The 16,311-nt window shown below is 33.2% G+C and overlaps 1 protein-coding gene across 5 annotated transcripts in view; it reads left to right on the top strand.

Annotated features, from left to right (window-relative positions):
- The window catches only part of MIOS (meiosis regulator for oocyte development), a 47,375-nt gene extending 34,660 nt beyond the window's left edge, over positions 1–12,715 (top strand). For all 5 annotated transcript variants that reach the window (XM_058724990.1, XM_058724992.1, XM_058724994.1 and 2 more), the window contains 4 exons: positions 2,030–2,182; positions 3,164–3,368; positions 9,806–9,935; positions 10,670–12,715. In XM_058724990.1, coding sequence (XP_058580973.1) covers positions 2,030–2,182; positions 3,164–3,368; positions 9,806–9,935; positions 10,670–10,766 — 585 coding nt within the window. In that variant the 3' untranslated portion in view covers positions 10,767–12,715. The remainder of the gene's footprint in view (positions 1–2,029; positions 2,183–3,163; positions 3,369–9,805; positions 9,936–10,669) is intronic.
- Positions 12,716–16,311: the final 3,596 nt, after the last annotated feature.

Raw genomic sequence — 16,311 nt, 5'->3', positions numbered from 1 at the left:
TCTTAATTTTTATATAGTTTACATTTTTTACTCAGATCCCTATCTGTACATGATTAAAACATTTTTCCTGGGGCATCTGGGTAGCTCAATCAGTTAAGTGCCTGGCTCTTGATTTTGACTCAGGTTATGATCTCGCCGTCCTGAGATTGAGCCCTGCATTGGGCTCTGTGTTGAGCGAGGAGCCTGGTTGGGATTCTCTATCTCCCTCTCTCTCTCTGCCCTTCCCCCACTCAAGCACACGCGTGTGCTCTCTCCCTCTCTCTCAAAATAAATAAACATTTTAAAAAAAACCAAAACACACAAAAAACAAAAACTCTACTTTTCCTTTAAGTCTTTGAACATATATTTAATGGTTGCATTTATTATTTTTCCTGCTAACTCTCTTAATGTGGGGTATTTTAGATTTGGTTTTTGTTGACTGCCTTTTTCCTTGACTTTGAACTATACTTACCTGTTTATGTCTGGTGGTTTTTCATTTGAATACTGGATGTTGTGTATAGTACATTATAGAGATCTGGGTTCTTTTACCTTTTCCTGAAGAATGTTGGTTAATGCTTTTGGAAGTTCAGTTACTAGCTGCTCACTTTGGTCTTAGATGTTCTTGCTATGGATTTTTGGAAAGCCCGGGGTATTTCTCAAGCCTTTCCAGTCATAATCTCTGAACTGTTTACATTGCACATTTTGTTGGAGATTAAATTTAGATTTTTTGGGGCAGATCTAGAGAAGACTTATCAAATATGAATTGACCAAATTGGGGAAGCGTGGGATATGAAGATTTATTTTTCTGTGAATTTTCTTTTTAAACTAGGGATTATACTCTACTTTAGCACTTAGTTTTGGCTAGTTGGTCATTATTAGGACTAGAGGAGATGTATACTTTTTTAAGAAATGAAATTGTCAGCCAAGAGTTTTTCACATATTTTTTTGCTGAATTTAACCCTGAATTTAATTGAAATTAATACCTAATTAATAGGTGAAAGATAAGCTTCTTCTGTTTTGATAGAATGTTAAAAGATAGATTGTCTATTAGCTGTTACAGGTTTCTTCCCTTTTTCCATTAGTAAGATGCTAAGTTCTCTCTAACATTTTACTTTTCTATCTGGCTCCCTAAAACTGGGAAACCTGGGCTTCATTACTGATGCCCGCGGCTTCATTACTGATGCCCGTGGCGTCATTGGAGGCTGAGACTTTCTCTACTTTCTTCATCATGTGAACTTAAGGAAGATATCCTGGACAGGGCTAAAAGCATTCTGTGCAAACCCAAAATAAGCACAGGTGAAATGTGAAATGTCACAGCTGCCAGGGAGAATACAGCTTTAGGAAGAGCCTTACTGGCAAGAAATTGAAGTTCGTAATGAGAAGAAATCTAAGTTTAAGGTAAAGAAACTGTTGCTTTTCACTGTGGCCTAGGGGCAAAAGAATGAAGAACATTCTTGGTTTGGGTTTTGTGTTTTTTTTTTTTTTATTTTGAAGGTAGTAAATGTATGTTTTGATTGAGGGCAAGAGAGAGAATAGACAGGTTTAACTTTCAGATAAATAGGTATACAAAAAATAGCATCTGCATTCACAGTACACTGCTAGATCCAAAGGACAAGGCTCAGTATTATTTTATATGTGATGGAGCTATTTTGGTATGCTTTTAGATTAAACAGTAAACAGATTTTGTGAAGGCAGAGGTTTTAATTTTGGGGACAGAGTATTCGCATCACTTTGTACTATATTCAAGTAGGAAAGTGAATTGTTTCCTCTTGGATCCTTCAACTTAAGTAAGAGATACAGAATTATACTTTCCTGGCCAGGTATAATGATAATATATATAGTACATATTTATGTCATTAGTAGAGGCCAGCTTAAAGTAAATTAAAGAAGCTTCCGCCAATTATTTTGTCCGTATCCTCATTAGGAATCAGCTTTTGGCAAAAAGGGAGCCTATTTCATCTGTGCGACTCATACTCACATGTTACCTGCAATTTTCTGACTTAGCCAGGAAGTTTTTAAACAATTGTATTAATTCATGTTTTCATTTTAGGGTTCTCCTTTAGATGTTCTTAAAGATGAAAGAGTCCAGTACTGGATTGAGAATTATAGAAATTTATTAGATGCCTGGAGGTTTTGGCACAAACGAGCTGAGTTTGATATTCACAGGAGTAAGTTGGATCCCAGTTCTAAACCTTTAGCACAGGTAAGTACAATATTTTGGAGAGAATCAAATTATAACATGTACTTAATAACCCAGCCCAAAATAGAAGTGTTTTTTCAGCATGTTATATTGGGTAAATTTAGAGTTCAATTTAATAAATTATTATTAGCTCATCCTTTTGCTTATATTAAGTTCCTATTGATATATGTGTAATAAGGCAGGATTTCCTTTTTTCTCTAACAGTATATACATATGTCTAATTAGACGTGGACATTTTTTTCTTTTAGCATTAGTTTAAAAATCCTTAGCTCAGTTATCACATAAAGCATATTCCATGAGATCACTGTATCTAAATTCAGACATTAGATATCAGGTATATCCTCAATGTGAGCACTGGATGGTGCTATTTTCTTATTTTAGAAAGTTGAGAAATTAGTGATTATATTAAAACAACCAAAGTATTTGTAAAATAACATTGCATGGTAATATTTGTTACTAATCTGTGTAAGTGTTTAAGAACTTAGGAATTTAACGTAATGGCAAAATGAACACTTTCTGTTGCTATTATTCTAAAATTCTAACTATTTGACATTTTAGGATCCTTAACTCCTTTTGTCTTAGGAAATGAGTGCTTTCTTTATAAGAAAATTTTGTTCAGGAGATCAAATCATTGAACTGTGGATCAGAAGTTAAAATGGGTTATTTTGTAATGTTCAAAGTGAATTCTAAAGTCTTTGTTATTTCTAAAATGTTATTATCTAATATTTTTGGGTTTTTCTACAGATACTAGTAGTATTAGGAGAAATATAACTAAACAGAGGTAACAGAAGAAGTATTCATATAACATAACTGCTAAGTGGAAATCTCAAATGGGAGCTGGTTAAACTTAGCAGATAACAAATTATTTTATAATATAAAATAAAGTTTAACAGTTATTTAAGAGTAATTTGTTAGGATCAAACTTTGAATTTATTTTATTTGTAAAATTTGCATGATATTTATCCCTCCTTTCATTTTGTATAGGTGTTTGTGAGTTGCAATTTCTGTGGCAAGTCAATCTCCTACAGCTGTTCAACTGTGCCTCATCAGGGCAGAGGTTTTAGTCAGTACGGTGTCAGCGGTTCACCAACAAAATCTAAAGTCACAAGCTGCCCTGGCTGTCGAAAACCCCTTCCTCGATGTGCGCTTTGCCTCATTAATATGGGAACACCTGTTTCTAGCTGTCCTGGTATGACATAATTCTATAATTTTCTGAGCTGAAATTGTTCCTACGTAATTGATTTAATGTTGTAAATAGAAGACATACTAGGTTGAGTTTATATTATTTCTAGGAGAAAGCCACTTTGCTGGCTTAAAGGTTTTGTATTTCCTGTAATTTATAAAGTCTATACCTTAAAGGTAAAATCTGTATTCATGATGTCACAAGTAATCTCACAAATGCTGGCCAATTTAAAGTTCATGAAAAGGGCTTAACTATTAAGTAGCCCTATAATTATACTATTTTCTTATCACTTTTCTAAGAGTAGTTCCCTCAAATTTTATATTTCAAAGTCAGTATGCCCTCATCTAGTAACAAGTACCTTGTATGCATAAAGAGCTTTTGATAGTCCCAAAGCACTTTTACATTCTATCTTACATAATCTTCAAAATCTACCTGTGAAATACATAGAGGAAGTGTTAGTCTAGAAGTCAGATCCCTTTACTTCCAGGTTTTGGTGCTGCTTCTGCTAGATTTGTCAGTTACCTAGTAAAAACCTGTGTTTTTTAATGGTTAGAAGTATTAGGATTATTGTTTACTGCTTATAGTAAACATATAGAAAAACTTTTTGAGAACAGTAGATAATTGAATATAATGTATCCAATGACTGGAAATATTCAAGCTGCTTATGTAACTTGAAAATTATACTATGGCAAAAACTTTAATTAAAAACATTTGAGTATTTAGCACGCTTTTATAATAAAGAACTGGATATGGTGTCAGAATGCCTGTTTCATTCTCCCTCTGTGACAGTCTGACATTCAGTTACTCTAGCCCTCTTTCATGTAAGGTGCTAGACGGAGATCCTTTCTAGTTAAGAAATTTTATAATTCAACTGTGCAATTGGTTCATGTAAATAGTTCATTTGTTACATTAACATTTGTGAAAGAGATGTGCTGGTATCATTGGCTGAGTAATTATTTTTCAAGTTTGATACCTTTTTTTTAAGCAAATAAAGGCAATACATAATATTTTCAAATTTACATATTAGTTTTGATTGAAATTTCAAATTTTGATTTTCATTTTATACATTGCATGCTGACCATTTTTATGGTCCTGATACGGTAAATAGAAAATAGTTTGGACTAAAAATCTACAGTGAAAGAACAAGGAGGCAAAATATTGCATAAAGAAGTTCTATATGAACTGGGATACATAAAAATAGTTAAATTTAAGGGTGCCTGCGTGGCTCAGCCTGTTAAGTATCCGACTTCGGCTCAGGTCATGATCTCCTGGTCCGTGAGTTCGAGCCCCATGTCGGGTTCTGTGCTGACAGCTCAGAGCCTGGAGCCTGCTTCCGATTCTGTGTTCCCTCTCTCTCTGCCCCTCCCTGCTCTGCCCCTCATGCTCCCTCTGCCCCTCACGCTCTCTCTCTGTCTCTCAAAAAATGAATAACATTAAAAAAAAATTTTTTTTTAAAGTAAGCTTAATACATCTTTCACAACATAGCCTCAGGAAGCCATAATGGCCCATTATTTTTTGCTAGATATTTGCTTTTCAATCTTTTTAATTTTTGAAATAGGTAAGAAAAGATAAAATCAATTTTCTAAAATTTGAAGGAAGCTCAAAACATTTCACCCTGTTATAGAGATTGTTAATTTAATGAATATTCTACACTCAGGTTTATAAAATCTTAACATTTTCCATATTTGCGTCAGAAATTTTTTTTTTTTGTATTTTGCTTCAGTAATATTTTTTTTTTATATAATATATATTTGAACAGTTGAAGGCTGTATATGCTGAGTTGAATCAAAGATCCTTGTGGAGCTTATAGTGTACAATGAGCATGGATAAAATAAATGATATGTTTAAGAAAAGAAATACTGGTCCAGAATCCCTTATCTATCATTCCAGAATCTCTAAAAAGATCTGAAAATCCAAGTTTTGTAAATGAATTTACAGTAATCTCATATGGTAAACAAACCTGTTCAGAACTGGCAGAAGGCTGTTAAGGTCTTTGATTATAGGATGCTGCCTCTGACTTTCCTGGAGTTGTTATATAATATTTGCTCACTATTTTCCAAAAATCCCAAGCATTCTGTATTCTGAAACACATTTAGCTTTCTGAGTTAGATAAGGAATATTGTATAAAGAAAGTATTATACTTTTGTTTGAAGGACATCTGGAAATTTTCAGAAAGAAGATGCCGTTTAAGGTGGTCGTTTAAAAAAGTTTGGGAGATTTAAATACGGGAAGATCTTAGGCCTTCCAGGTTGGAGACGAAGTGTAAAAAGCATAAACAAGGGTAAAGAGATTAGTGAGTGTTAGTACAGGGAGTGTATGGGAACTAGCAGTTGCGTCTGTATGACAAGAGCCTCAGAAGTAGATTAATAGGAAATAGTGTGGGGAAATTAGGGAAACCTGGTCTTTAAGTGATTGTTGTGCTAATTACAAAATACAGTTGACCTTTGAACAACATGGGGGCAGGGGGTTAGTGGAACCAACCTCCAGACAGTCAAAAATCCAGGTATAACTTCTGACTCCCCCAAAATTGAACAATTGGTAGCTTACTATTGACTGGAAACCTCACAGATAAGCTAAACCATTGATTAACATACATTGTATGCTTTGTGTATTATATACTGTATAGTATATAATACTAGGGAAAATAAAATGTTAAGAAAATCATAAGGAAGAGAAAATATATTTACCATACTGTAAAAAATCCACATGTAAGCAGATCCATATAGTTCAATCTCATGTTTTCCAAGGGTCAGCTATAATAAGCATATTCTTTTTTAGTATGTAAAATCAGAAGACTCTGAGTTCCAAAATAAGACAGGACCTAATAGAAATAAAATGCTAGCTCAAGGTAGTTTAAAGATTGCGGTGTACACATCCCTCTGTTGCTTTGCCTACAATTAGAGATACCATCCATCCATCATGCTTTGTGATTCAAGTGGCCAGGATTTCCATAAGCTTATTTAACGGAGGGTTGCATATCTTTACACTCAGTTGTGCTTTAAAGATTGGACTCTGTTGAAACTCATTGGAGTTTATAATTATAAACACAATTATTTATAAATGTTTATAATTTTATACTTATAACTATAATGTTTAATTGTAAACATATTTAGCAGTATGAATTATAACCGTTATTTAGTCAACAAATGTCTAATTAGCACTTATTCTTCTAAGTGCTGGGAATAGTACAGTGAACAAAACAGAAAAATCCCTGCCTTTATAGATGTTAATGTACAGATGTGATACCTTTTTTAAAATTAGGTTACATACTAGTTTCTCTCTTACTCTTCTTTTAGTAGTAGCAGCAGTAGTAGTAGTTAGTGACTATGTGAAACTCTAGTTTCCCTTGACTATTCTGTAGCACTTATCTTTGTAATTCACTATGAATATTATAAAAGTTACAACTATTTGATCTTTTTTTGAGTATAGTTGACACACAACATTACTTAAGTTTCAGGTAGGTGTACAGTTTAGTGCTGTGACAAGTTGATATGTTATACTATGTTCACCACAAGTGTATCTACCTGTTACATCACTATTACAGTATCACTGACTGTATTCCTACATTCTGCCTTTTATTCTTGTAACTTAATCATTTCATTACTGGGAGCCTGTATCTCCCTCCCCCCTTCCCATTTTGCTCATCCCTTCCCATCCCTCCCTCTGGCAACCGTCAGCTTTATTCTCTGTATTTATATGTCTGATTCTGCCTTTTTTTCTAATTTTTTAAAAATTTATTTATTTTGAGAGAGTGAGAGCAGGGGAGGAACATACACACACACACACACACACACACACACACACACACACACACAGAGAGAGAGAGAGAGAGAGAGAGAGAGAGAGAGAGAGAGATTGATTGAGAATCCCAAGCAGGCTATACATGGTCAGCACAGAGCCTACATGGGGCTTGAACTCATGAAACTTGTGAGATCATGACCTGAGCTGAAATCCAGAGTCAGACACTTAACTGACTGGTCCACCCAGGTGCCCTGATTCTGCTTTTTGTTTGTTTATTCATGTTTTTTAGATTCCATTTACAAGTGGAGTTGTATGATATTTGTCTTTCTCAGTCTGACTTGTTTCACTTAGCCTGATACCCTCTAGGTATATCCATGTTGTCTCAAGTGGCACAATTTCATCTTTTTTTATGGTTTTGTAATATTCCATTGTATATGTACACCACACTTTCCTTATCCATTTGTCTATTGATGGACACTTAGGTTGCTTCCATGTCTTGGCTATTGTAAATAATACTGCAATAAACATAGGAGTGCATGTATCTTTTTGAGTTAGTGTTTTCATTTTCTCTGGGTAAATACCCAATACTGGAATTACTGGAATTACTGGATTTTTAATTTCTTGAGGAACCTCCATATTGCTTTCCACAGTGGCTGTTTCATTTGCACTCCCACCAACAGTGCATGAGGGTTCCCTTTTCTCTACATCCTCACCAGCACTTGTTATTTTTATATTTTTGTTGCTTGCCATTTTGAGAAGGGTCAGATTTCATTGTGGTTTTAACCTATATTTCCCTGATCTTTTCATGTGTCTGTGAGCCACCTGTATGTCTTCTTTGGAAAAACAACTGTTCAGGTTCTCTGCCTATTTTTTTAATAGGACTGTTTGTTTTCTGGCTCAGTTATAGAAGTTTCTTTTGTATTTTGGTTATTAACCCTTTATCAGATATATCATTTGCTAAAGCTATTTGATCTTTCAAAAGCCTTTTCACATGGCATTGAGGTAGACCTTAGTATTTTCAGCTCTATCAGAGGAACATAAGGAATAAACTGTTCTGGATTCAGTCTGTTTTCTGCATCTTAGAAGTTACAAAAATAAAGTGAAAATCACTAATGAGCTATTACACAATATAAAATGGTTATCTTTAAAAGATCTATATTAAAAAAATAAAGGTCTGTATTTTCTTTCTTTTTGTCTTCCTCTCCCCTTTCATTGTTAATCATTTTTATGAAGCTTTTAGGAAGAATTTCAGTGTATTTACATCTTAAATTCTTCAACCACCTGTACATCCTTTCACCTTTATATCATTAGCAAAAACAGATGGATATTTTAAAAAACTATTTGTAAGACTATCCCTTTGGTGATTAAAGTGTTACTAGCACAGCGTCATATGTTAATAGCACAATTGCTCGATTAAACTTAATATTTTTACTTAATCATTTTTCCTATTGCCTCTAATCATATACAATCTTAAAATATTTTAATTTGATCTGTTTTAGAACAACAACAATAAAAATATTAAGGTGGCCAGGATTAATAGAATGAGCATTTTTTGAGTACTAAAAGTTATGTGAATATGTGTGTGAAGATATACATGTCTAAACATGCATGTGTAATAAAACATTTTTCTTAAACTTTTTTGTGAACTGTAACACAAATCGAACATCCCCGAGACCTCTAGCCTGCTTAAGATAACATTGTCTATACCAGTGCCTTTGCTCATTATTCCCTGCCTAGTCCTACCTCTTTCCTCCTCCCCAGAAGTAACTACTGCCATAAATTGTGTGTTACTTGGTTTCTTGCTTATCTGTATGTTCTATCACATGTTTGGTTTTGTCTGTATTTTAAATTCCATATGAATGAATCTTCAGAAATATATCCTTTCACTTACCTTTTTTTGCTCAACACTGTTTTTTTTTTGGGGGGGGTTCTTTTTTTTTTTTTTTTAGTTTTAATTGTGCTAATGAATATAGCTGTAGTTTATTCACATTTCATTAATGTTTGATATTCCATTCATGACTCTAACACAGTTTTTCCATTCTATTATTGATGGATGCTTTGGTTGTTTCTAGATTTTTACTATTACAAACAATACTGTTACGAACATTACTGCATATGACTCCTTTGTGCATGTACATAAGTTTCTCTATGTACCTAGAAATAGAATTGCTAATTAATACTGTTTGCTAATGTTTTCCTTTGGATTTTTATGTCTGTTCAGGAGAGAGATTGTCCTATAATCTTCCTTTCATACATTATCTTGGTCTGCTGCTTTTAGCAAAGGTATACCAGCATCAGGAAGTACATTGAGAAATTCTCTCTTTTCCTGTTCTTTGGAAGAGTTTATATAGATGAAAATTACCTGTTCCTTCAGGGTTTAGTAGAACTCACTCGTAAACTGGGCTTGGTAGTTTCTCTGTGGGAAGATTTTAAACTGATTGCTTTTCTGAGGTTAATTCAGATTGCTTCTTAGTGGGTTTGGTAATTTATATTTTTCCTTTTTTTTGGACTATTAAAAATGTAAGGAAACTTTTGTTATTCAGTAGTTTTTCAGTCTAAACTGGGTCGTAGCATTAAAATAGCTATTTCAATATGATGTATGATTTGTATTTTAACATAGTTTTAGAAATAACTTTCAAGTTAAAGCTTTGAATAAAATTTTGTGATAATAGTTAATGAAGATGATTTTCTTTAACCCATAGGAGGATCCAAATCAGATGAAAAAGTAGACTTGAGCAAGGATAAAAAATTAGCTCAATTTAACAACTGGTTCACATGGTGTCACAATTGCAGGCATGGTGGACATGCTGGCCATATGCTTAGTTGGTTCAGGTAATCAGCACATTTCTTCTTTAATAGGCTTGGAGTTAGAGGTGATAGCGCAGATGGCCTTTTAAATAGTTCAGGTTTATGTAGCCGAAGGATGAATTTCTTTTTTGCTGTCATTGGAGTTAACAAAGGTGGTGTCAACATTTCTATCATTAGATATCCTATGTAATTTTAAACTATAAGATTAATACTTATATAAGAAATAGTTTAAATATTATGTATGGGTTAAATGTGTGAATTTACAGTCTTTACAGCTAACCTAATATCCAATCTTAGTGTGTAATTGTAGAAATTAAATGACAGAGTATACATATCAAACTACCACATCAGTTATCTTCTAAATAAACTTGTTATATAGTAAGTATGCATTCGATGCACTGGAGACTCAAGCCATGTTTAACTTCTGCTTTGAATAGTGCCAGTGGCCCTTTGTCCTCATTGCTGTAACTTTTATACCCAGTTTGTCACATTGGCTTTAATTACAACTCTGAGCACATCCCTGTCAACTTCGTAACTATAAATAAGGTGTCTATTGTATATTTAAAAGGTAAAGCTATTCACTTTTTAGTAACTTTCTTCCCAGTTCAGCTTGTCAGTCATTTTTTGTTTAATTCTTTGGGTTTTAATTCCTGTATTTTTTCAAATACCATTCTACATACAGATAGGTATATAGATAAATGTATGTATGTATATGCTTAATTTAGATTTTTAATTTTTACTTGACCTATTTTTTTTAGGGACCATGCAGAGTGTCCCGTTTCTGCATGCACATGTAAATGTATGCAGTTGGATACAACAGGAAATCTGGTACCTGCAGAGACTGTCCAGCCATAAAATGTTACCATCTAAAGAGAAACCTTCAAGTGTGGAGCTTTCTAATTGATGTCCTTCATAGCTCAAAAACGTACCTCAGAACAAGTCACTCGTGACTTTCCTGTAATGGGAAAATAAATCATTCTATCAAATCAGCAATTTGATGTTTGAGTGATTTTGATGTGCTTCACAGAGACAAACGCTGCTCAAGTGAACAGAGTGTGGGCATGAATTCTGTGCAGTAGGTTGAAAAAGTTCATTGTGGAAGAGTTTTATAGGGTTTGTCAAAATTATGAACAGTTTGCAAGCAGAGTTTTTGGAATAGCCAAGAACAGACTTTGAACCTGTATCTTCTATGCTGAAATTGGATCTGTATATCTTTTAAAATAGAATAAAGTGACCAATTTTTACCTTTAGAACTGGAGAGCCCTTACTCCACAGTGGAGAATAAATTTCATCAAGGTATGGTTGGTGTATATGTTTTAAAGAGTCCATTCCCTCGTACACTTTCATTTCAAGATAAGAAATCTTCTGGCACAGATCATTATTGTCTTCCTAAGAAAAGCCAGAATTGAAAATGCATCTTACAACTTTTTCTCATCTGAAGAGAAAAATATGTACCATTTCAGGGGAACATGTTCTGAAATTTTCAGTGTTTCAGCCTTTTGTTTTCCAGTGTTCTCATTTGTCTTCAAAGATTCTCTCCATGTTAATTCATCATCTTATGCCCATGATCTGCAAACGTTTTGCTGAACACAAAGTCTATGCAAGATTATTATATGTGACCAACCATTCAGCTTCACCTACTTCAGTATGTCCTACTGTCAAATCCCTCCTATTTTGGAATACCCGGTTTTTTCTAAGGTTGTGGAAAGCAGAGTCACTTTGGAGATGATTATACTTTAAATGTAAGTTTCTAAAAGTATATTTGGGCAAATTCAGGAGCTTTATTTAAAAATTTTATTCTTTCCCTTTTCATAGCTAGATAGTTGGGAGAGAAATAGCAAAGGGTTTGTAGCATGCTTCTCTGTTATCTGACTTATGCAGAGTATTGAACTGAATTTCGTAGTTGAAGTTGTATTCATAGATAAAATAAGCATAAATCTTAGTTATTATATAGATTTTGGAGAAAAATATCTTAAGCTAAAGAATTTTCAGAGCTTTCATGCTAGCAGTTTTACTTGGTAGAATTAATATATTTATTTTGAGGTGTGACTTAAATACTGAACAAAAGTGGATTCAATTTATTTTTTACTTTGAGATCTGATACAAAAGACCCTTTTTAGGGAAAATATTGTATATCTATTGCATATCTACTGTAAACATCTCACCTAGATGACAGTCTTCTTTTAAATTGAAAGAATATATATATATATTTTTTTTCAAAGATTTCTATAAAGGGGACTTTTTCCGGTCTTCTTTTAAGTAAATCTTCCTGACTTTATTTTACTTAAATATAACCTTTATCTGTACCTTTAAAATTGCTTCAGTTGAAGTGTTCCTTTCAAATTTACTATGCCAAATCAGCTTTAAGTAATGTCAAACTATCGTAATACATTTTCATTTCTCCTTAACTAAAGTTAAGATAGAATTACTGAATTTATATTTATAATAGGGTTATACCTAAAATATTTATAATTTTGGAAAGTACAGTATAATAAAACAAAATCTAGTATATAAATCTACTTGTAATCATATAGGATGACATTTTTAAGATTCCTTATGCCTGTGTCAGTCTCCTGATATTTTCTCTGAAGCCCAAATATTCATATGTCTATTATATTTGTTTTGCATTTCAATGTATGTGGACCATGAAAATAGATTCAAATTATTTTTCCATTTTTATTCTTAGTCACTGGTGTTTGGGATTATAAACTCAAGGTATTTTACCTAAACATGTTCAATAGAAGTGTTTAATAAAAATGTTTTTATTACTTTTTAAAAAATTGAATAAATTTGGGTTGAAGTCAGCATGTCTGATCTAGAATTTATCTTTGACTCCTTTACACATAATCCAATAAAATAATATTCATACTTATTTTGATGGCAAACTTGATAACTAATCTTGGAAGTAACATTTCTTTAGGCTCTTTTTCAGTTTAGTATGCTTTCCAGGATGGTTATTCTATAAAATGGTATATTTTAAAGGTACCTTTCCATTGTCAGTGGTAGGTATTAGAGTTAAAAGAAATACGATTCTGAATGCAATTATATGGCCAAATTTAATTTCGCCTATTCATTTGACTGCAAATATTAAAAAGGATGGGCTTTGAAACTTAGATTATAATCCTAGCCCCAGTATAGTGGCCAAATGACTTACCCTTTTGAGCCTCAATTTCCTCCTATGTTAAAAAGTAAAGAAATACTTCATAGGGTGATTAGGAGTGTTAAGTGATGAAATAAACATGAAGTACTGTATCCCTGTCACATACTAAGTGCTCTGTAAAAGGTAGTGATTAATACTTATTGTTATTTTCATCTTTATTGGTTACTTGTCTTACTTTTTAATTGAATATGGTATAATTTAAATGAGGTATAATTTTACTCTTAAGTAAAAATTTCCCAAGAGCTTATTTTCTGAAATCTGGATAAATTATGACTTTTTTTTTGAGGTAGGACTTACCTACTTTTGTTTATACTGTATTTAGAATAATACTTTTTTGCTTTTTGAGGAGAGGAAATCCTCCAAACAACCATCTATGAGTTTGGTGTAATACAGGAGTGAACCCAAGGATTGAAATTAAGTTTTCGGTACCTCTGGACACACCTGACTGGTAATTCTTGAAAACTTGAGGTTTTTGTATTCATATTCAACTCTTAAATCCCGGTCTTTATTTGTCTAGGAGAACATATTTCTGTGTAATCCTTCCTTTTCTGCTGTTTCATTACACTTAATACTCATTTCAGTTAAAATGTTGGGGTGGGTAGTAGTAAAAACAGAAGTATACTGTGAGGTTTTTTTCTCCCTTGGGATAGATGTAATTAAAACAAGTTGGGGGAACTAATTAGTTGTATATGTCAGACATCTGCTCAGAGGCATCACAGAGGTAGGAGAGACGTGTTGGGTGTTAGTTCAGCATCCTCACTGTGTCCTTGCGATCCACATGGCCATGGCAGAGATGGGGCTACCCAGACAGCTGATCTCCTATCTGCTACTCTGACTCCTTCCATGACATTGTCTGCCTGTTTTCCCTCTTGCCTGAAAATTTTGTAGGTTATTTGGCTGATATACAAAGCAGCATTTTACAAAAATACTTCTGTAAACTGTTAATTTTTCCTGAGTATGGAGACCGAAGGAAGGCTTCCCAAATATTTTTAAAGCTAATGTAATCCAGAGATCAAATAACATGGATTGCCAAAACAAAGAACTGATTTCACTTAGGAATATAACATGATAAATTCATAATAAGTAAAGTGAACATCAAGTCCAACAGTGTATTAATAAGAATAATAGATACTGTTGGTACTTATTATGTGCCGTGTTCCATGCACGTTACCCTATTTGATCCACACAGTAGCCCTGTAAGGCAGGTGTACTATTACTGTTCCCATACTGTACATGAGGCAGTTGAGGTATAGGGACACGATGTCACTGTGGTAGGTTACACAGCTAGTAAATAGCAGAGCCACAATTGAGGTAGCAGCAATCTGACTTCCTAGTCCTTTTAATTACTATTTTATACTTCTGTGTACTACTTTATGAACTGAACAAGAAAGGCTTTATTTAATATTAGTACATCAAAACACACCAAAAAATGTCAATAGCTTATTCAGTGTAAAAGGCATTTGATAAAATTCAAAAATTTATTTCCAATTTGTTTTTTAGATTTAGTTATTATCATGCAAAGGAACTGTTTTTCCTCCCTTGTTTCCCTTCTATTATGCTGTCTCAAACAGCTGGCCTCATGCCTAGTGGAGAACTACTGAAATCCTTCCCATAAAACAAGGATCCTAATGTTACCACCAGTTTTGTACATAGCAGCACAGAAGAGGAAAGCACAAGGAGGCACACTTTGTTTCTTTTCCAAGTCCTTAAAGTTTGGTGTGGCAAAAATGCCATAAATAGTTAAAAGGCAAGCAAACTGGTAAACTACAACATGCATGACAAATACCCTTAATTCATAAGGAGCATTCTCAAATTCATAGAAGACCCAACCAATAGATAATCTTGATCAAGAACTTGTATAGGCAAAATAAAATGGCCAGTAAATATACATAAATGTTGAATCAGAAACTAATACTAATTAAAACAATAGGATACTGCTCACCTGCCTGCATAGATTAAAAAGAATAATATGCATTTTCATGGATGTGGAAAAGGAATATTCTCAGATAACAGTTTGTGAGAGTATATATCAGTACAAGTGTTCTTGAGGACATTTAGAGCAATATGTATCAAAAGCCTTAAGGTTCACACCCTTCGACATAGATATATCGAATATATGGGAATATTTCTGAGGGATAGATAAAGGCACAAAGATGTATGTTTCTAGGAAGTGGTTCATAACAGTATTGTTTATAATAAAACAATAAAATTAAGAGTGAAGAAATTGCTATGTCCAGGGAATACTAACAAATTATTCAAATAGTATAGATACTTTTATTGACAAAGGAAGATTCATGAAGTATTAGCAAAGAGAAAGGCAAGTTACAGTATGTATAACATATAAATATATTTGCATGGAACATGAATATTTACAAAAATTTTAACAGTGGTCATTACTCAAGAGTGGGATTTTAAGTGTCATTTTTTCTTCTTGCTTATCTGTCCTCTAGTTTTTCTATAATAATGATAAATGTACAAATAAATGAATGTGCATATCACACACACATTACTGCCTTTTTATAAAAGTTATCCATGATATGGTATCTTACTATGATAATGAACAATCAAATATGGGGAATCATTCTGAGAATTATTCTGAGAATAACACCTTGCTGCAAGGTGTTATGAAAATTAGTATTGAAAGTATTTTTTTAGATTTCATATTTTATGGTAATATATAGGAATAACATGAAGATGTGGATTTTTCTCTTAATCTTATCTCTCTTATCATATTTGGAAATAGTGCATTTTGCCCTCCATTTAGCACATTGGGAAATAGATCCACAAAATAATTCTGATTTCCCTGAGATTAGTGGTACGTAGTTAGTGACTTTCAGTATTTTCTCTTCTAGATCTTTCTCATGAGATTTCCTAACTCCTCTGTTTTGGCTGTAGGCCTGTAGCAGGAAACCATCCTTTATGCTTTTTGTGTGCCTCCGTGTACCGGACACTTTTAAAGGTTATGATTTCAAAGGGTTGATGGGCACCATGGGTTGCCTTGGAGGAGCTGTGTGTCTAATGGAAAATGGTAGACATAAGCATAATTTTCTACAGACTCAAATCTATTCAGGTTAATATTGTTGCTGTGAAGTATCATTTTAGCATCTTATCTCTTCCTACAGGCCAAAAAAAAAGGTCAATTTACTTTGTTTTCTAATTTGGACTTTCAAAAATGGTTTTCTAATTAGAAATAATTTAATGAAGTAGAGTTGGTCTATACCATTTTTCAAAAATGTAGTT

This window comes from Neofelis nebulosa, chromosome 4, assembly GCF_028018385.1.
Source record: "Neofelis nebulosa isolate mNeoNeb1 chromosome 4, mNeoNeb1.pri, whole genome shotgun sequence".
Taxonomy (NCBI): Eukaryota; Metazoa; Chordata; class Mammalia; order Carnivora; family Felidae; genus Neofelis; species Neofelis nebulosa.
Note: the sequence above shows the minus strand (reverse complement) of the source record. Positions and strands in the feature narration are given on the sequence as shown.